The sequence below is a fragment of the Pimephales promelas genome, chromosome 4, assembly GCF_988280905.1.
Source record: "Pimephales promelas chromosome 4, fPimPro1.hap1.1, whole genome shotgun sequence".
In the NCBI taxonomy this organism is placed as follows: Eukaryota; Metazoa; Chordata; class Actinopteri; order Cypriniformes; family Leuciscidae; genus Pimephales; species Pimephales promelas.
Genome location: NC_142772.1, coordinates 16,926,590 through 16,948,433, shown reverse-complemented (window position 1 = coordinate 16,948,433; position 21,844 = coordinate 16,926,590). Strand labels below are relative to the sequence as shown.

The 21,844-nt window shown below is 42.0% G+C and overlaps 1 protein-coding gene across 4 annotated transcripts in view; it reads right to left on the bottom strand.

Moving 5' to 3' along the window:
• Positions 1-19,199, bottom strand: part of rgs3b (regulator of G protein signaling 3b) — a 76,232-nt gene extending 57,033 nt beyond the window's left edge. For 2 of the 4 annotated variants that reach the window (XM_039661995.2, XM_089130017.1), the window contains exons 1-3: positions 19,015-19,199; positions 17,216-17,395; positions 16,737-16,903 (exon numbers count right to left, since the gene is read on the bottom strand). In XM_039661995.2, coding sequence (XP_039517929.2) covers positions 16,737-16,903; positions 17,216-17,395; positions 19,015-19,061 — 394 coding nt within the window. In that variant the 5' untranslated portion in view covers positions 19,062-19,199. The remainder of the gene's footprint in view (positions 1-16,736; positions 16,904-17,215; positions 17,396-19,014) is intronic. The other 2 variants (XM_039661994.2, XM_089130018.1) reach the window with 1 other exon arrangement.
• Between the last annotated feature and the right edge of the window lie 2,645 nt (positions 19,200-21,844).

The window sequence follows — 21,844 nt, the reverse complement described above, 5'->3', positions numbered from 1 at the left end:
ACAGCAGAAAATTGAAATCGATCTGACTAAATCCCTAGGAGGAGTTAGTTAAAGTACGTAATGAGTAAATCATCCAAAAATGGCGGTAAAATTCGAAATGGCCGACTTCCTGTTGAGTTTAGGGCATTGCTCCAAGAGACTTTTTTGTGCGTCTGGACACGGTAGATGGACCACAGAAATTTCGTACATGTCGCTCAAACATGCGACGGCGGCTGCTTCGTTAAAGGACACTTCCTGTTGCCACTAGGTGGCGCTATGACTGTGGGTGAATGTCGGCATGTAGATTTGTTCAGGGCGGGACTCTTGTCAAATGTGTAAAATTTCGTGTAGATCTGGGCATTTACAGCCAAGTTACTACAACTTCCTGTTCCATGGCGAATCATCGACGCCACGGACACGCCCATCGGCGAAAACATGCAGATAGCACAACTTTACATCGTCAATGCCTTTAGAAAAGGTACAGCAGAAATTTGAAGTCGATCCGACTAAATCCCTAGGAGGAGTTCGTTAAAGTACGGAGTGTGTAAATCGTCCCAAATCGGTCGCCAAATTCAAAATGGCGGACTTCCTGTCAAGTTTAGGGTATGGGTTCTTGACGCTTTTTTGTACGTCTGGTCATGGTAGATGTACCACAGAAATTTCGTACATGTCGGTCAAACAAGCGGCGGGGGCTGCTTCGTTAAAGGACACTTCCTGTTGCCACTAGGTGGCGCTATGACTGTGGGTGAATGTCGGCATGTAGATTTGTTCAGGGCGGAACTCTTGTCAAATGTGTCAAATTTCGTGCAGATCTGGGCATTAACAGCCAAGTTATTACAACTTCCTGTTTCATGGCGAATCATCGACGCCACTGACATGCCCATCGATGAAAACGCGCAGAGAGCACAACTTTACATCGTCAATGCCTTTAGAAGGCACAGCAGAAATTTGAAGTCGATCCGACTAAATCCCTAGGAGGAGTTCGTTAAAGTACGGAGTGTGTAAATCGTCCAAAAATGGCCGCCAAATTCAAAATGGCGGACTTCCTGTCGAGTTTATGGTATGGGTTCTTGAGGCTTTTTTGTGCGTCTTGATATGATACACGTCCCCACCAAATTTTATGCATGTAGGTTGAACGTGGACGAGGGGCTAATTTTTTCCAATTTTCTAGGTGGCGCTAGCGTGCCATTTTGCCACGCCCATCCGCGAAACCCACAAAATACAAAATTTTTCACCAGTCCTGACATGCGTGCCAAATTTGGTGAGTTTTTGAGCATGTTGCGGCCCCGAAAATGGCGCTTACTTTGCAGAAAAAAGAAAAAAAAAATAAAGCTGCAAGCAGCGATGGGCGGGCCCTCGCACCTGTAGCACGTCGGGGTGTGAGGCGGCCGCGTTGCATATTTTGCAGCTCAGCCAGTGCGGCTGTGAATTTGCTACGCTGCTTCATTAAAGGTCACTTCCTGTTGCCAGCAGGTGGCACTATGATTGTGGGTGAATGTCGGCATGTAGATTTGTTCAGAGCGGGACTCTTGTCAAATGTGTAAAATTTTGTGCAGATCTGGGCATTTACAGCCAAGTTACTAGAACTTCCTGTTTCATGGCGAATCATCGACGGCACGAACACGCCCATGGACGAAAACGCGCAGATAGCACAACTTTACATCGTCAATACCTTTAGAACGCACAGCAGAAATGTGAAGTCAATCCGACTAAATCCCAAGGAGGAGTTATTTAAAGTACGTAATGAGTAAATCATCCAAAAATGGCTGTAAAATTAGAAATGGCCGACTTCCTGTTGAGTTTAGTGCATCGCTGTAAGAGACTTTTCTGTGCGTCTGGACACGGTAGATGTACCACATAAATTTCGTACATGTCGGTCAAACATGTGGTGGGGGCTGCTTCGTTAAAGGTCACTTCCTGTTGCCAGCAGGTGGCGCTATGACTGTGGGTGAATGTCTGCATTTAGATTTGTTCAGAGCGGGACTCTTGTGAAATGAGTAAAATTTCGTGCAGATCGGGGCATTTACAGCCAAGTTAATACAACTTCCTGTTTCATGTCAAATCATCAACGCCACGGACACGCCCATCGACGAAAATGCGCAAATAGCACAACTTTACATCGTCAATGCCTTTAGAAGGCACAGCAGAAATGTCAAGTCGGTCCGACTAAATCCCTAGGAGGAGTTCGTTAAAGTACGTAATGAGTAAATCATCCAAAAATGGTGGTAAAAATAGAAATGGCTGACTTCCTGTTGAGTTTAGGGCATTGCTCCAAGAGACTTTTCTGTGCGTCTGGACATGGTAGATGTACCACAGAATTTGCGTACATGTCGGTCAAAAGTGTGGCGGGGGCTGCTTCGTTAAAGGTCACTTCCTGTTGCCACTAGGTGGCGCTATGACTGTGGGTGAATATCGGCATGTAGATTTGTTCAGGGCGGGAAACTTGTCAAATGTGTTAAATTTCGTGCAGATCTGGGCATTTACAGCCAAGTTACTACAACTTCCTGTTTCATGGCGAATCATCGACGCCATGGACACGGCCATCGATGAAAACGCGCAGAGAGCACAACTTTACATCGTCAATGCCTTTAGAAGGCACAGCAGAAATTTGAAGTCGATCCGACTAAATCCCTAGGAGGAGTTCGATAAAGTACGGAGTGTGTAAATCGTCCAAAAATGGCCGCCAAATTCAAAATGGCAGACTTCCTGTCGAGTTTATGGTATGGGTTCTTGAGGCTTTTTTGTGCGTCTTGATATGATACATGTCCCCACCAAATTTCGTGCATGTAGGTTGAACGTGGACGAGGGGCTAGTTTTTTCCAATTTTCTAGGTGGCGCTAGCGTGCCATTTTGCCACGCCCATCCGCGAAACCCACAAAATACGAAATTTTTCACCACTCCTGACATGCGTGCCAAATTTGGTGAGTTTTTGAGCATGTTGCGGCCCCGAAAATGGCGCTTACTTTGCAGAAAAAAGAAAAAAAAAAATAATTCTAACAGTTTCAATAGGGTCCTCGCACTGTTAGTGCTCGGGCCCTAATAACCCTAACAGTTTCAATAGGGTCCTCGCACTGTTTGTGCTCGGGCCCTAATTAAGTCTTAGCAGCTTCTGATGACCACTTAGAGGAAAGCGCCCCCTTGTGGCAAGCCCTTTTGCTAAGTCATCAGCTAACATCACTCTGTTTTTGCATGGCTCTCTCCGCTGGTTGCATTCTGGTTATCACTGATCCCTCACCGTAATCGTGATTATCATCAAATATGACACCAACCTTTAATTTCCTACACTTATTCAAATTTGGTTTGAAACAGACAAATTTCGAAGTTAATTTGAATTAATTCTCTCATTTCCCATTGGGAATTGTTTATGGCTTTATTTCTATATTTCCTCCTCAAATTATTTTTAATAATTTTGATCTGGTCCCGGTACAACTGTATCCTTATTAATCTAATGGTTACTTAACCCCTATGCATTTGCTCAAATTTGAATTGTGTTTAAATCAGTTTGAATGCAATTTAAATCAAGCTCTCTGTCAGCCCGGTGAAACACTAGCAGGAAGTGGCCCAAAACCCTTAGTGGCCAAAACCCGCCACTACAGCTCGCTTCCTCCTGTGTTCTTCATTGCGGCACTCTATCCCTTTCCTGAATGGAGGCTAGGTTATTCTGATAAGTAACATTGTCATAATTTCCTTTTTGTTTATACCATAATTTTAGTAAAGCTGTTGCCTTTGATTTTTCTACAAAAAAAAACACTCAATTTGATTTAGATAAAGGAGCTTTAATTCACATTGAAGTACACTTGTTCTTCATCCTGTTTTGTGTTTGCAAGTAGAAATCTCTCTCGTGCTGTGATGATTTGACAGTCATCTCTGCCTGGGGTCCAGCGAGCTGGTTCGCCTGATCTGCGTCACCATCACTGACTGAGCGCGGGTCTCTGACTTTTCTGTATCTTCTGTTGGTGCGGCCCGCAACACGATATCACCAATCTGGCACTGCCGGTTGTGTTCAAGGTCAAGTTGCTTGAGAGGGCGCACCTCGGTACAGATGCACCGAAAGGCCCGGGACACTGCTGTCATGTGTGGGGCGACAGAAGGACCAACCACGATGCTGACTCCGGCCAGAGTGACCTCATTTCACCCCAGGCAAACTAGAAAAGGTATTAAAACCCATCCACTTACTATTTGCCACAGAACCTAGAGATTCCCCTGGTAATTTGAAGTGGTTGGCTTCCTCCTCTCCGAGCCACAAACCGGCTCCAAACAGGCTTAGGCCTTCTCTTCTTCCCCTTTCTAACACTGCTGGTGTACTACTGCCATTTTAGTACAGACCTCCCCATCTCTGATGGTTGCATGTTACTTCAAACTTTGCTAGATTGCCATTGCTCTGTTCTGTTGTGCTCTGTTCCTTTCAGTTCACTTAGAGACAGAACCTCTCTGACACACCAAGGAAAGCTGAAGAATAGTTTGACAACCAAGTCGTTAGCACCAACAGGTGACCCCTAAGCTAGCGCCCTGTCAAAAACCTTCATTCAGACCCATGATGACCTACCCAAATTGTCCCACCAAACGGTTTAACTGTCTGCATCAGTTAACCAAAATTCTCATACACGGCTTAGCCTGTATTATAGCTCGTTAAAAGTAGTCGAACTGGCATTGGTCTGTCTGTGTGTGTTGTGTTCCTCTCGTCCACAGTGAAGGCAGTATGTTCCAGTCCTACAGTCCCACAACCCGCTGGGACGACCTGGGACAACCTGGAGACATGGCTGAGATTCATGACATCTCCATCCCTGCCCAAAGCCACCAGCGACTCAGAGCCCCAAGCCAAGAGCAGCTGACAAAGACTGGGCCAGACACGTCACAACCTCGCTCACCAGCTCAACGCACACGCACGCCTCCGCGAAAGGAGCCGCATCGCCCTGGAGCACAAGGTTGTAACGCCGAGGATGACAACTACCCCGAGCTACCGAAGGAAGTGGAAAGACTTCAAACTGCCCTGTCTAATTTTCTACATAGACTGAAGAAGAATAGTCAGAGAAAAGAACTAAAAAGAATTCAACGAGAAACTCCGACAAAGTGAAGTCTCTTGCAAAGAGCAGAGACTGAACTGAAAGAGACTCAAAAGCCACGGCCTGCGCAAGAGGCCCGTGCGACCACCCACAAGCTCGTTCAGCAGAGACAAGATCTCGAACACGAACTTGACCCACCGAGTTGCAACACTCTGATAGACTGCAGCATGACTAGAAAGGGGAGGACACACACCACAAGCTTCCCCTGACCAGTCTGCACATTTCAGCCAATGCACAAGAGCTGAAAAAGGGGGGGTGGAAAAGCCCGCCTTCCACAACATCTATGACAATCTACAAGACAGTGACTTTTCACCTGCTGTCTCCAACCGGTGAACACGACACCGACACCCAGCAAGACAGACCCCGGAGGGCCTGTACCATCACCACCGGCTCCGAACGAGTTTTCTGTGGAACTTACAACGAACCTGTAACTGAGGAGGACGCCAGTTTCAAGAAACTTTCCCTCCAAAAACCCGTCAGTCACCATAGTTCTCTCGGCCCCACACCATGCCCACTCAACGAGGCGTGAAGGCCCCCAGTAAAAATTCCTCAAACCCCAAATTATTCTGAACTGCAGAACCAGAAGACACACAGCACGAACACCGTGCAAGACTCTGCGTTTGTAGAATTAGAATTTTACTAAGTTAAAGGAATCTGAGATAGGCATGTAAGCCTCGACGGCCGACGGACTATGCACGACTCTTTTGAAACAGACAGTTTCTAGATGTTGTTTAAATCAGCACCGTTAATCCTTAGGTTTCGTGACAGTGAAGAATTACAGAAAACACCAACTCCGAACAGGGCATACAGTACGTTACCCTGACGACAGAGTGTAGTAAAATCACCCGAGTTTTAACTATTGTTAACCTACAGGCGTGCACTCGATCATCGCGACCCAACTAAAACGCAACGTGCAACACGCATCTTGATCGCTGGCTTATCTAAATGCAGATAAAACAAATAGCTGGAATTGACACCTCTACTTTGAAAAAAAAAACAGCCTTAGAGTCCCAACTGATATCAAGAACTTTAGCATTAAAGCGTAAGTCTGTGTAACAAAGGTATCACCTCAGCAGCTTGTAATCTGTACCGATATCTATTCTGCTTTGGGTAAAAAGAAATCCAAATCGCGGTATGACTAAACCTGTTCCTGACGAAGGAAGCCCAGGACAGAGTTATATGTAGGTAGACCTGGGAGACGCTCCCCCTTTCTACGAAGTAAAGGCTTTAATGTTATTGTTAGATTGATGTAATTCACCTAAATTTTAGCTGCATCGACAAGCAGAAAGCCACCAAACGATCAAAACAAGTTACTCGCGGAAGAGCTAACACTCATGCATGAGAGAGACGTACCTATATATGCTTAGACGAGCTTTGACTCAGCAGCAAACCTATTTCCTTACTCTGTAAACAAATAGAACAAGACAAGCTTTGACTTGCAGCAAATCTATTTCCTTACTTTGTAAACAAATAGAAGTCGTGTAAAGTAAAGAACAGAGTTCCATGAGAAAATCAGCAAATGCCAAAACACATTTGCGTTTTACTGAATGCAACCAAAGTTCTTGAAAATCATAAAGTATAGGCGCCTCCTTTTAACCCATTAAAACGTGCATGATTCATGTAAAATATACAGACATTCTTCAGATACTGTTGAATTGCTCTGACACGCTCTGGTTCCCATGACAACAACTTGTCACAGGAAGTGTTACCTTGTAATGTCACTGTTGTAAACAAACCAGCCTGGGTGGCTAAGCTAACCTAGCCTAGCGACACGCTCTGGTTCCCATGACAACAACTTGTCACAGGAAGTGTTACCTTGTAATGTCACTTTTGTAAGCAAACCAGCCTGGGTGGCTAGCCTAGCATCAAGCTAACTTAGGCTAAGCTAAACTAACCCAGCACTAAGCTAACTCCGGCTAAGCTAACCTAGCTTAGCATCAAGCTAACTTAGGCTAAGCTAACCTTACCTAGCTCCCATCCAACATAAGCTAAGCTGAATAACCTCCACAGTTAAGAGTTAGCATCATTTACGTGAACCCTTACTCACCGCTCGTGTTCCACAGTGCAAAGTATTCTAGAATACTTTCTCAACACCAGTTAGGGTTTTAAATTACTCACTTTCCATGTTTACCATTCTTATTAGCTAAAGTTTACCTTCACAGGGTTAGGAATACTCCTTGCTAACCGTTAAGGACGAACTTCGCAGATGCCTTGTTAATTAAACTTAAGTTTAACTACATGAAAACTGCGTAACTAACTACAGAATAACGCGTGTAACCGTAGGAATTTTCATCGGCATGTTGACTAAAGCTTTGGAGGGACACACAATGTGGTTTTGAACACCCAACCGCTACAACCCACTATAGTGTTGATCAAAGCAAATCCAAAGTTTAGTCACTAATGCCACTGAACACTCTTGACCTCAGATCATTCCCGTGTTTTGATCACTTTATTTCCTTTTGCTTTAATTTTATTTTGCCTCATTGATTATTTCTTTCCTTCGACCTTGATGATAATAGCAAGCAGCTATTCCCTTAGGTCATCTATATGATTTAATTTAATTTCCTCTCTTGTCCAAGTGTGGTTCTATTCCCAATAGGGCCCAGAAAGGAAACAGAGACCCCCTTTTTGTTATTTTGGCTTAGTTTCAACCAATGCACTCGTTTGTGACCCTGCAACGCAAGTAATTTCAACAATTTACTAGGGCGCTACTAGAGTCCTGAGGGTCGATAATAAGCAGAATTTAAATAAGAAAGCGGTCCTTTTCCTATTATTGTTCACTTCGTCGAGCCATAGTGGACCACCAGCTAAGTCCAGAGGAATAATTTAGTCATAAGGACCACCTTACGTTATTTATTTCATCTCGGATATGTCCTTTCCAGGAAATACGCTCGGAACCACACAAAACTTAGCCCTAACATTGACAGCTAAGATAAGGACACAAGAGACACATAGCTTCAGGCTAAACACTTAACTAACTTATTAAGCAGTAGTTCTGAACTTTTAGGGCCATGCATTAGTCACTCACAACAAGTGTGCCAGAATGCCACAGAGCCCCTGCTTAAACAGACCTCAACCTGCCAAGGAACCACTGCCCCAAACCACGGCATGGCTCCAAAAAGGATGCAACAAAGCTAACCAGAAAGGGCCCAAGATTCACTCAGGACCCTGCATCTACCCACGACATGCAGACAAGACTTTCACTTGCAAACTGTCTAACCAACATGACTGCATGAAACAGATTCTGCTTGATATGGATTACGTCCAGTCGCGAGGTGCACAGCTTCCTAGATCGTCAAACAGAGACTGTCAAAATGGACTACCAGCTGTTGCAATAAGCTTTGATCGCTTAACTCCCTGATCCAGAATCAGACCAAGGGTTATCACCACCGTGGACATCAAGTAAGACCGACTTGAAACTCCACCGACTTCGGCAAGCCTACTTCGAGAAGCAAACCATCAGGTATGAAAAGGATACCAGTTTCAGAACTTTGTTCCCTTAAAACCTGCATCCCACAGTGAGTTAGTCGATAAGCACCCTGGCCTGTGTTTGTAGCCTGTCTACCTCAGCTACGAGACTGGGCCCGCAAAGCTCACATTAAGCAAAGACTTTGTCCGAAAAGACTGTGTAAAAACCCTCAGACTAACCTGTCTCTGAGCACGACTCAGAGCTGCCCCTAGAAGGCACCCCATACATCACAAACACCTTCACTGAGAGTTAAACCGTTCCAGGCCAGCAGAGGGCAACACAACAGTCATGGTGCTCATCTAACGCCCCAGAGCAAGAGCTCTGAAACATTTCTGGAAGCCAGCCGGCGACCCAGAATGGACCGCCCAGCACCAAGAGACTCAAGCCCAACCAGCCCAGAGCGGTACCCTCTCAACACGCCACTGGTAAGCACAAGTCTGAGCACACATCAGATAACAACAGTGCAGCCACGTCACAGACGGCAGAAATCCTGAAGGTGCTGAAAGCGTTTCTGCACGAGACATCACAAGGAGACAAGTCAGACATCCTATGTCTCAGCGCAAGACCCAAGCCAGACACCCAGAACACTGCTCGTCAGCATCAGACCACAGAGCTCACGGTCGCATCACAAAGCGACAACACCAAGCAGCCACCACAACTGACAGCTGCACAACCTGAGCATGACAGTCCGGTGTCCCACACAAGACCGGTCCTAACCGCTCATCGATCACAACACCAGCCCAGATGCCTAAACTTCTGGGAACCCTAAACAAAAGGGGGGTGGCACAAAAGACTCTACATAGCCACCACGAGAGACAATCATTTGAGCCTCGAAGGCCTCTCAGACACTAGCTCAAACATCACGCTAATGTCAGCCCAACTCTTCGAAAGACTCACCGCTAAAGCTAAGAGTCAAGAACGCACTCTCAAAGCCCAAACATGTGAGCTGAATGAAAACCCTACAGCCAAAACAACTTCTGGCTCAAAACAGGTTGCTCCCATTCATCCATTTGGTCCTATGAGCCTGATTCACCCAGGGTACCGATCACGAACGATCACGTACCCACTTCTGATTGCCCAAGATCTGTTAGATCGCTTTGAGCCTTTAATAGACTTTAATCAACTGAATGCCTGAGCTCAAGTTCAAGAACCCCTCCCCCTCCAGTCATACAGGTCAAGAGAACCTAACTGGCAGGTCACAGAGGTCACAAGAACTCCCGCAGCCAGCCATGAAGGCACAGCCTCAGCACCAAATGGAGAGGTGAACTTGCTACTCTGCACCTTTCAGCTCACTAAAGACTTTGACTAACCAAATGAACTCTGAAACTACCACCTCTTTACCCCTCCAACCTCCCAAGCCTGCCGTCGGACACATCAGGCAGCACACCAAGAACATGCTGCTCAACGGCCCTACAACTCAGTTTCATGCACCTCGTGACATCACTTCGCCACGGCTTGTGCTGCCACGGTGCAGAAAGGGGGATATGCCAGTGTATGCCCAGTCACGCACCATGTGGGCTGCACACCGCAGCACCAGGACATCTCGGCATCCTCAAAGGCATCAGACTGTCCCAGCCGACAGCCGCTGAATTCTTTCCTCCCTTTCTCTCTCTCTCCCCTGTCTCTGTTACAGGATGCTGCTGTGGTCGTCTTCCTGTGCCTCCAGCCAACCAGAGGACAGCTACTGTCGACCGCCTCACCGCCGGGTCCGACATCAGACAGCATATGGTCGACTGCCACGCAAGCAGAGCTAAATGGACTCCCACGCCGCTGCTGTCAGTACGCAGTCAAACACCGGCCTGTCCAGCAACCAAACGAACTGAAATCCCACAGCCAAAAGGTAACTCACAACACAGAGTGCCTCCTCACAGACCATCAAGAAATTGAAAGGAACTGTGATAAATCCGCAACGCACACAGTATTCTACTGAACCAGACAAGTGAGCTCCAGCGAGACAACTGTTCACTGTCTGCCAGAATGACTTTGCTAAAATTCACCAAGCAGCCTTTGCTCCAAGACCCGAGCTACCCTGCTGCAACCGAGCGTGAGTCAAGTCCCAGCCAGGACGAAAGCCACGATTTCACCCTGATTCCAGAACTGGAATTATGAACGATGATAGGAGGGGTCCAGCCAAACTGGACTTGTTCCCAGTGACCGCTGTGTCTCAACTGCACACCTGTTGCACTGCACAACTGCCTCACCGGTAGTCCAATCCTGGACTGCAGCTGATTCTGCACTGGGTACCTCTACGGTAATCAACCACACCCTGACACTTGACATTCACGCTGCACAAGAGGCAAGGAAATGCAAACCTCCACAGCCACCACGGGACCCTCAGGAAGAGGGTACCACGCTGGAGACTGCGTCGAACCTCAGCAAGCTGAGCCCCTACCTCAGCCTAGCCGCCGCCTGCCACCTGACCCTCATGATTCACCTGCCATCCGTCCATTGCGATGGTGTCGTTCGATGAAGTCACACAAGGACTTCACCTAACGAAAAGGGGGAGATGTAATGAATCTTGGCCAGGCGAATTATACCCCACACACACACACACACATACACATTCATCCACGTACCTCAGTGGCATCGAGTTACAAGACTTTTATGGGACCAATGGAATGTGGACAAACTAATGTCTCTGAACAAAGAGAAATACATCTCTTTTGGTTTTAAAGACATTTAACAAAGGTATTCAATGGTTTTTGTGTATATGTGTCTTCCCCATGTCACAGTGAAATAACTTTGTTTGGTCACAGTTTAAATAGGAATTAAAAATACCTTCGTCATGCATTTGAAACATAAGTGTATATTCCTTTGATATAACATAATGTTCCTTGATATCTCTAGAATGCTTATTGAATGAAACACTCGAATATGCATAGAGATGTAAAGTAAAGTGTATTTTTAATTCGTTTTACTGCCAATGAAGATCAAATTGTTATTATAGAACACACCCCCTTCCACGAGAAGCGCGCGCTGAGGAACAAAGGACCATAAAAAGGACCATAAAAGAAAGCTTCCCGCCTGCAACATCCACTCTCCGATTGGCTCAAGCCAACAGGAAGGGGATGGATTTCACCAAGGTGATAAATGTGAGAACGCAGGTCCGCCCTCTCTCTGCTTCTGAACTTTCCAGCGCTCAACATGTAAACCTCACGGGACTCTGATCCAACCATGGGTCTTTCCTTTTGTTCGTCTAAAAGTTTCATCTTTTCCTCAAGTGGACTACCAAGTTCGTCTTCCAGGAAAGGAAGTGGACTTTGCCGAACTATCTCCTCGGGTAACGTCACCTCAAAGACTCTCAGCCTTTCAAACACTGGCGCTAAATGCCGACGAACGCCACGTGACTCCCCACGGAACAAAGCAGCCATGAACGAGCCGGGACGGGCCGCGCCAACATGCCGCGGCCGCGCTTCACGTGACGCACGCGCGCCGGACCGGCGCACCTCTAGCCGACACGTGGCCCGAACGGGTCGAGCAACGAGCCCACGACTCACACAGACCACATGTGCCTTGCAAGTATACCTTCTTTTAGAGCTTCTAAGAAGCATTAAGAAGATGTTTTGGGGTGTCAAGAAAGGTTAACTGACTGTTTTGATGAACGTAACTCTCTCTCTCTCTTACAACTCACTCTCTCTCTCACTCTCTCTCTCAAACTCACTTAACTTGCGCGTATCCATTGTCTAAACGCTCTGCGTCGTCTTAGTTTGTGTTTTCATGTTTGTAAATACCTGTATCATTGTAACGTAGTGAATGCTTAAGTAGGAACTTTATTAAATACAAAATATGCTTACCTTGACTGATTGTCTTGCTCATGATACGGGTCAATGAAATGTCGATTTAAAGTTACACGCTTTACAGAACTATAAATACCTAAGAGGGTATTTGGTTATATAGCAGGGAAGACAGATTCTAGTGGCCACAGAATTTGTTTTCACAAGCTATATAACTTAATTGAGCTAATTGATTTTACCTGTCTTGTAAAACGTGGTCCTTGCAATCAATTACAATTAATTTGTGGTGGATTGCGGGGATGCACATGTATGCATATGGGTAAAATTAATAAATTAACATGTAAGACCGGTCTGATCCAAATCTGTATGAATAATTATTGATTATCAATTATTAATTATGATATGCAAATTCCCCCCCTGATCAGAACCGACCCAGAGTCTTTACATAGGTAATCTTCATTGTCATTTAAGTGAAATTACTGACCTTAAATGTATAAGCTTGATAAAAATTGTCATTTTAGAAGAAAATTTCAAATGGCACTTAGAGGCTTTTGCATCTGAACTCTTCATATATACATTCAACTAAAGGATTATTAGGAACACCACACTAATACTTTGTTTGACCCCCTTTCACCTTCAGAACTGCCTTAATTCTACGTGGCATTGATTCAACAAAGTGCAAAAAGCATTCTATAGAAATGTTGGCCCATATTGATAGGATAGCATTTTGCAGTTGATTGAGATTTGTGGGATGCACATCCAGGGCACGAAGCTTCCGTTCCACCACATCCCAAAGATGCTCTATTGGGTTGAGATCTGGTGACTGTGGGGGCCATTTTAGTACAGTGAACTCATTGTCGTGTTCAAGAAACCAATTTGAAATGATTCAAGCTTTGTGACATGGTGCATTATCCTGCTGAAAGTAGCCATCAGAGGATGGGTACATGGTGGCCATAAACGATGGCTAATTGGCACTAAGGAGCCTAAAGTGTGCCAAGAAAACATCCCCCACACCATTACACCACCACCAGCAGCCTGCACAGTGGTAACAAGGCATGATGGATCCATGTTCTCATTCTGTTTATGTCAAATTCTGACTCTACCACCTGAATGTCTCAACAGAAATTGAGACTCATCAGACCAGGCAACATTTTTCCAGTCTTCAACTGTCCAATTTTGGTGAGCTCTTACAAATTGTTGCCTCTTTTTCCAATTTGTAGTGGAGATGAGTGGTACCCGGTGGGGTCTTCTGCTGTTGTAGCCCATCTGCCTAAAGGTTGTGCGTGTTGTGGCTTCACAAATGCTTTGCTGCATACCTTGGTTGTAACGAGTGGTTATTTCAGTCAAAGTTGCTTCTATCAGCTTGAATCAGTCGGTCCATTCTCCTCTGACCTCTAGCATCAACAAGGCATTTTCGCCCACAGGACTGCCGCATACTGGATGTTTGTTCCTTTTCACACCATTCTTTATAAACCCTAGAAATGGTTGTGCGTGAAAATCCCAGTAAGGGACCGTTCGGTATTTATGGAAAGGTCCACCGGAGGAAAATAGGGGAGGGTCATGTCTTTTTATTCTTTGATTAGGGGAGGGTCAACCAACTTTTTTTAGTCTATAGGGGAGGGTCACCCAACTTTTGTATTCATCAAAACAGGTAAATTTCAAAGTGGCTTGTTTGGTGCATATTTTTTCCATGTAGCTCTCTCGGTCTCGGCCCCCGGGCCATCGCTGTCAGATGGGTCTGAGCAACAAAAATCCGAGTGGCGCAGTGGCGCTGTTTGATGGTCCGCGCGTGTTTCAGTACGCGCTCAGAAAAAGTGCATTAGAACAGAACAACAAATAAATGTTTACCCGGCAAAGCTTTAAAGCACGAGCAAATAATGAACGTTTGTTATTATTGTGAATAAGTGCATTGTCCTGTGTGTGTAACTCTACCGCTGCATTAACATGTGATGTGAATGCACGTTGAGTGTATTGGGACTGAGGCGCCCGAACTGCAGCTGATTTAATGTGCGCTGTGGCACGATACGACCATATTTTAGTTTCCATTCTTATTGCGTTTCCAGAACAGTGTTAGTGAGTAAATCTGAGCTGTAGGCTTGAATTCGTGAGGTGTGTGCACTGTGCGGTTGAACGAGCCGATTTGTCGATCTATCTGAATTTTGATCAATCAGGAACTGATGAAATCCACAGAAGAAAGACGAAAATGGCCGTGAATTTGGACTATTGAAATGGAAGCATACTACTTTATTATGATTTTAGTATCATAATGATTAATAAATGCATGCACAATTATCAGTGAACTTGATAAATGTTGCAGATATGTTTTACTATGCACAAAATGCCTTTCAACTTGAGCGCAAAATTGCATGTTACATAAACGCGTCACCACTGCATCAGCACCGAAAACATGATTTAAAAAAAAAAATTCAAATCAAAACTCGTGATACGAACCGAATTGTAGGTTTGGTCTATCGTTACAGCCCTAGTAAGATGAGAAAGCAGGAGTTTAGTCGTTTATCATGGCTATCTGAGCATCTTTGCCAAGCGCAGACCAGTACAAAAGTAATCAATAAATTATCGGGGAGGGTCATGCCTTTTTTCACAATCATTTTGGAGGGTCATAGAAAAAAATATTGCTGGCGAGGGGAGGGTCAAGTCTTTTTTGACTACAGATCTCAAATCTCCTCCGGTGGCCCCTTAAATAAACAACGAACAGTCCCTAACTGAGCAGATTGTGAAATACTCAGACCGGGCCGTCTGGCACCAACAGCCATGCCACGCTCAAAATTGCTTAAATCACCTTTCTTTCCTATATTGTCTTGACCATGACCACACCCCTAAATGCTTTGAAGCAACTGCCGTGTTATTGGTTGATTAGATAATTGCATTAATGAGAAATTGAACAGGTGTTCCTAATAATACTTTACACACACATACATTATACATATAAGCAATATCACACAAGTAGCCGAGTGATATCGTTCTATCAGCACAGCTTTGATTCAGCTGTAGACACAGTCGTTCATATATAGAGCCACATTGCATGACTACGAGTGTAATATTGCATTTATACAGTTCGACGGCAGAAGTGTGTAAATAAATAAGAAACAACAACCGAGTGTCTTAAAAAAGTATTTTGTGCAGAACTACTTTCTTCTGCCACTGATTAAAATCTCAAATTGACAGTTCAGCCCAGACACAGAGTTGCTTCATTGAAGCTTAAAGTATTAAGTCAAGTATAATTAAGTGCAATTTTAAGTATATTTCTGAGAAGTACATAAAAACTTAGCACACACTTAAATAGACTTCTTCTTCGTAAGGGCTCACATCTCCAAAAACATCTAAACAAAACTGTCAAATAAGCACTATATTTATATATAAGTAACATATTTGAGGTTTAAATAATTATATTCTCACAAAAAAAAAAAAAATCTTAAAACTACATTCCTTGACACAATAACACTAGAATTTGTAAAATGATGGTGGTTTGCTCATCCGCCATGACACTTGCTGTTAAAATGAGTGATACAAATAGTGCAACGGTTCAGATTCGACAACCGGAATGAACTGTTGTATTTATTTATTCAATCAAAAATGCAGTAAAAACAGTGATAATGTGAGATATAATTACAATTTAAAGAAGCTGGCTTCTATTTGAACATATAGTAGTAAACAATTTATTCCCGAGGCCGAGACCATAAAGATTATTTTTTCAGCCTCAATATACTCCAGTCTTCAGTGTCACAAGATCCTTCAGAAATTATTCTAATATTCTTATTTGGTGCTCAAGAAATATTTCTTACTATTTTTAACACTGAAAACAGTTCTGCTTGATATTTTTGTGGAAAGCGTGACACATTTATATTTTAGGATTCTTTTTTAAATAAACAGTTCAAAAGAACAGCATTTATTTTAAATAGAAGTCTTTTGTAACATTATAAAATCTTTACTGTTACTTTTAATCAATTTAATATATCCTTGATGAATAAATGTATTTATTTCAAAATCTTACTAGAAATTTTGAAAGCTAGAGTACATTTCTTTTTATTTTATTTTTTTTACCAAAGTAAATGTCTGTGGACTGATATACAACATAGGATTTGATTACAAATATTTAATATTTTTTAGGTGATTTCGTAGTAGATTAATAATCTTTGTTTTTAAATTGTTTTTGTAAAAGCAAATAATGTCTGACTCTGTTGAAGCCTTTAACTGAAGTTATTATACAATTTTACAGTCTGTATGGGTGTCCCTGAGTCTTGTAAAGATTGAATACTCCATGAATTATTTCTTTGTGCTGCAGACGGAAACTGCTACTTCAAAGAAACTTGGCTTAGTCTTAGCATTTCAATACTGCCATCTAGTGGCACACGGTGCACAATGTCAGTGAGTGCTTATTTATCCTCACATCTCCATTAGAATGGTCTGGAAACAACTAAGCTAAATTCTGGATAAGTCAGTTAATATGTAATGAGATTAATAATCACTTACCTTTTCCTTCAAAACCAGACGGGTGAATTTTCCTCCTCTTTTTGCGAGCAGGTTCTGTATTGTTCTTTACAGCAGTTTTGACCAGTGAAGCCACTTTAACTTGAGCTGATGAACTTTGGATAACAGCTTTCCCCCAGTTCCTCTCAGCAGGCCTTCCGGCATTGAGACTGCAGGAATTGCAGGATGAAACAATAATTTGAAGAAACAAATTGGAGAATTCGAAGAAAAACTCCATCAGCATGTACAGTATGTATGAGCTCGACTGTAGCCTGCAATATTCATGCTATTTTCTGTATATATTTATTACTTTGTGACTGTAAATATACTATAGTTAAATTATTCATAATTGCAAACATGAATAATAATGCACTGTGGGCAAGGTTGAAAGGTTTTTATATATATGGTCACGCAGCATTAAACAAAAAAGGTTCCATCGTGCATTTTATGTGTTTATGTCACAAGACACAGAGGTACTTTACTTTTCCTGCTGGCTTTCAGCCAATGGCCTTTTGTCCCTGACGGATTTGATGTGTCGCACTGAAGATCTCCTCTCTCTGCAGTTTGTGTGCCTGGTTCCTTCCCTACACGGCTTCTTTGTTGACAGCCCCTTTGGACGCAATGGATCCTGCAGCCTGATGGATTCCCTGTGAAGTCTCTTCCTATAGGCACAGCCAGAGGAATTATATGTTTAGCGCAATCAAATGAATCCTAATGTCAGAGTGATAGACAAGCGAACCCGGCAGGAGGCTCTCAAATGATCTTAATCCACTCAAAAAAGCTGATTAACTCCAATAACGAAGAAATCCCAACAATCATGCAAGAGCTGCCAGAGCTAAACTGACATAAATGCCACACTATTTTAACATTCATTTGACGCTAAAGCTGGTGAAGTTATTTGACTGGTATCATGCTTTATGTTCATTTCATGATGATTTATTAACATTTTAGAAATGTATACAAAGAGTGTGAATGATTAAGTTTAATTAAGGTTTTCTAGACATGCTGAAGGGAATAACTTCTGACAGCCCAGCAGGATATCAGGTGCTTGCAGCAGCAGTGGGAGGTCAGAGGTCACGGTTCACTGCCCAAAACTAATTTGAACTCAATTTAGATTAATTGAAGTTGCTTTTTATTATTTAAACAAATTTTACTTCTAATACATTTTATGCATCTATATATTCTAATATGTTTTTAACAGGAAATTCAAATTGTATACAGTAAATATCTATATATTTCTAAACCAGTGGTGCCAAAAAATACATTTAGGCCACACTAACAAATGTATGAATGCCATTGCATTAGATAAAATATCAAAGCAAGTGGCATTTATTTGAGAAAAAGTTTGCACACGTTCACAGAACAGTACAGTATGTTTAATACACTGATCTTAATAAATGTTAAATGATCATGTTCGTTACTGTATAGCCTACATCCGCTAAAAATCACTGCATGTGAGTTGATGAAGTGAGATTATGTATTATAGTAACTGCAAAAATGGTTCATAAAAAGTTCTAGCATCATGTAGATTCCACTTCTTGACTAGAATAGACTGAACTGAAATGGTGGAAAGTGTAAAGACACGCACGAGACACTATGTGAATGTGCAATATGCCGCTCAAGTATCCATTGATGCATCCAAAAGATGAATACAATCCATTATACACTAACAACATAATATGCTATGATACACACTGGATAGATAGATAGATAGATAGATAGATAGATAGATAGATAGATAGATAGATAGATAGATAGATAGATAGATAGATAGATAGATAGATAGATAGATAGATAGATAGATAGATAGATAGATAGTTTATTTTGTTCATAATCAGCAGTCAGCTGTTAGCTGGCAGTCAGGGGGAAAAACTTTACAGCTTTATCGTGTGTGTAATCATGAACTTGCAGCTTGAGCGCTTCAGTGATCATAGACCACTGGGTGAACCTCAACTCCTTCACAGTTCCTCATAATGTGCAGTGTAAAAGCACTATTGTGGCGTGTAATGTGCAGTGCAAGTACTTCTTTTTTACTTAGTCTGAGGAAACTGCCAGTATGTCAAACTGCAAAATTAAGAAATTAAATTACGGCAACGTACGGTCATTGCTAAGAAATAAATCTTAAACATGCACAAATTTACACTCCCACCAACTAATATTACACCGCATAATAGGAATATGTAAAAACTATGTAAACTGTATATTTTTGGGGTATAAAGTAGGCGTTTCCAAACGGACCCGAAGATATTCCACAGCCGAATGTAATTAACGTCACACTTACCTTTCTCTGATGTCCGTATATTGCGAGTGATGTCTGCTATAATCCATCTTCTCTATAAACACAATAAACACAAATAAACAATAAACAATAAACAAAAATTCTCAGCTATTGTGTTTATTTTAAGCAGCCCGGAGAGGAACATTCAAATTGCAGAAACTCCCCCCATCCCGCTCTGAAGAGGAAGTGTGTTTGTTGCCCCCACACGCGCTGTATGGAAGTCTCCACCAATCCGAGAGCTCCATTTGAAACGCACGGAGTTTGACCAATTTTTAATAGCCTACTTTTTACTCAGAGGGCTACTAAAGTATTTGCCCTGAGGAAGTAACTGTTCTGTTTTCCTGTGGTTTTATTTATTCTTTATATTATTTTTGCGTGTTGTTTAATTCCTGTTATCCAGCCTATCCAGTCTAAGAACGTTTTGCTAACGTTAAATTATGAAAACGTTTTTTTTTTTTTCTTATTTTCTGAAAGTTCTCTGAACGTCTATAAGTGATGATTTTGTGCTAACGTTTTGAGAAATTATTAAAGAGCATATAGCTTTGAACAAACATTTTATTAAGGTTTATACAGGGACGTTTGTAACTGCCAAAGTTCATGAGAACATATTATATTGTTTTTTACTTACAGATTATCTTTCCCAGTTAAGAACCACACGATAAATGTTTCTTTAATTCTTTGTTATAAGGATTATATTTTATAATTTCTTTTATACTTTTTTCATAAGTTTTTATATAATATTTTATATTGTTAGGAGGGTTATATTAGCAATTATATTTTTTTTAAGTGAGGTACATAGTGTCATAGCCTACCACTGAAGACATTATAGACCATTTTGTATGTAAACAACACTGGTCCAGAGTGTTGTTTTCTTCACATATAAAGAAAACATCTTAAAGATGTTTGTTTAACTTTTTGATTCAGTTTTATATGTTCTGTTTGGTTGTATTTTATCCCAGCTTTTATGCAGTGTTAAAAAACTGAAACAGGAAGTGCTTCTGGACCAGTGTTGTTTACATCTTGCAAAACGGTCTATAGTTGCCAGGTGTCCGGAAAGAATTTAAGTTTTTTTTTTTTTGTCCTCCCTCTGGATTGTTAGCCAAACACTGTGTGTTTGTCAGTAGCCTACATTATTTCCCCTTTTTTCTTTCAGCAGAACTGGGTTCTCACCCCCTTTCTGGCAATTTTTAAGTGATTTTTTTCTGACTGACTAACAGTCAGTTTCTCCTGTTTGCATGTATCTCACAGTGTGTCTTTATACTGTATGTCACATTTGACTTCATGTCAAGGCGGAAAATGAGCCAATTACACTAAACTGTTTTCAGTTAACAAATGGTCTTAGCCTGAGTTCATTTAGGTTACACCAGAGACACTAACTTTGGTTACACCAACACAAAGTCATCATGTTAACACTTTTGTGTAATAGTTACTACTTTATACTTCTAGTTAATAGTAACACTTTAACTGTAATAGTTCTTGTTCAGCTATTAACAGTCCTGCAGAAATTAAGTGACAGCTCAAAAGGGCAGAACAAAAGAAGGGCTTGTTGTGAAACAAAGGTGTAACGGCACATGGGATGTGCCCCATTATAATGTGAGAACATTCATTTGTGTTAAACAGTTTAAAAACCTTTGGCCGTCAGAACAACAGAGACCTATCTTCAATTGGGGAAAATTCCTTTAAAAGAATAAACCTCTTAAAATATTTTGGTGAAAAAAAAGTCATCTAACTTCTTTACCAATTTGCAAATGTTATAGCATTTTATATTTTAATTAGAAATGTACATTATTACAAAGCAATGCTAATCCAAATCAAGAAGCAAAATTAGAGAGCATGGCCATGCTTTTACTGTGTAAAACTTCTGCACACCTCCCCCACTCATGCACCCTTGCAGTACTTCTGTTGATGAAACAACTACATTATGTAGTGTTGAAACATTTAACATAAACAAAGCCACATACTGTGAGTAAAGCACAACACATTCAGCACTATAGACTGACTCCCGTGGAGACTGGAGGTGAATGAGATGTGTTACATGGCCAATGTGGCATCAGCTTCAAAACTCTCTGATTAGCAATTCACATCAGTCCAGCTAAATGCAGATCAAATTTGAGTGCTGTAAAGAATATTGTGAAACAGCCAAAAGGGGGGAGAAAAGACCTTAAACCACACAAGAAAAACTCAAAATTGGTCTTGTCTACCACATTTTCCCACTATGTGAGGCGTTTTCAAAAGACCTCGGCCTTTTTGAGAAAAAAAGCAAGAGGTCTGTGATTTACAAGGTTATCTAAAGTCTACATCAACTACAGAGTATCCATTGGTAATTAGGGAATTCCTCTAACTTCCTCAGCCAAAGCCTCAGCAGCAACAAAGCAGATTCATATTTGCATCGTTTTACAAAAAGAAAAATAGACTATACCGTTTAAAAGTTTAAAATATTTTTTAAAGAAATTAAAGGCACACTATGCAGGAATTCGTTTTTTTTGTCAAACAGCGACCCCTAGAGTCGCTATGGAGTAGGGGTGGTTAATCTGTTTGATTTCCCGATTCGATTACGATTATTGAAGTCCCGATTCGATTGTCAATTTTCTATTATTAACGATTCTCGATTAGCGATTATTGATTTTCCATTTCACAACAGTAAACAAAAATACACTAGACCAACATATGATCATGTTAGCTGCAGCAACATTTTGGTATTAATTGCACTTTTTATTTGTTTGATATTCAATGAAAATGTAATGATGGTTAGTGAGGACATGCAAACATGCTTGTTGTCTACTACTTAGGCAACCCATTATGTTTGTTTTTTTTTTTTTCAAAAGCAATTGTG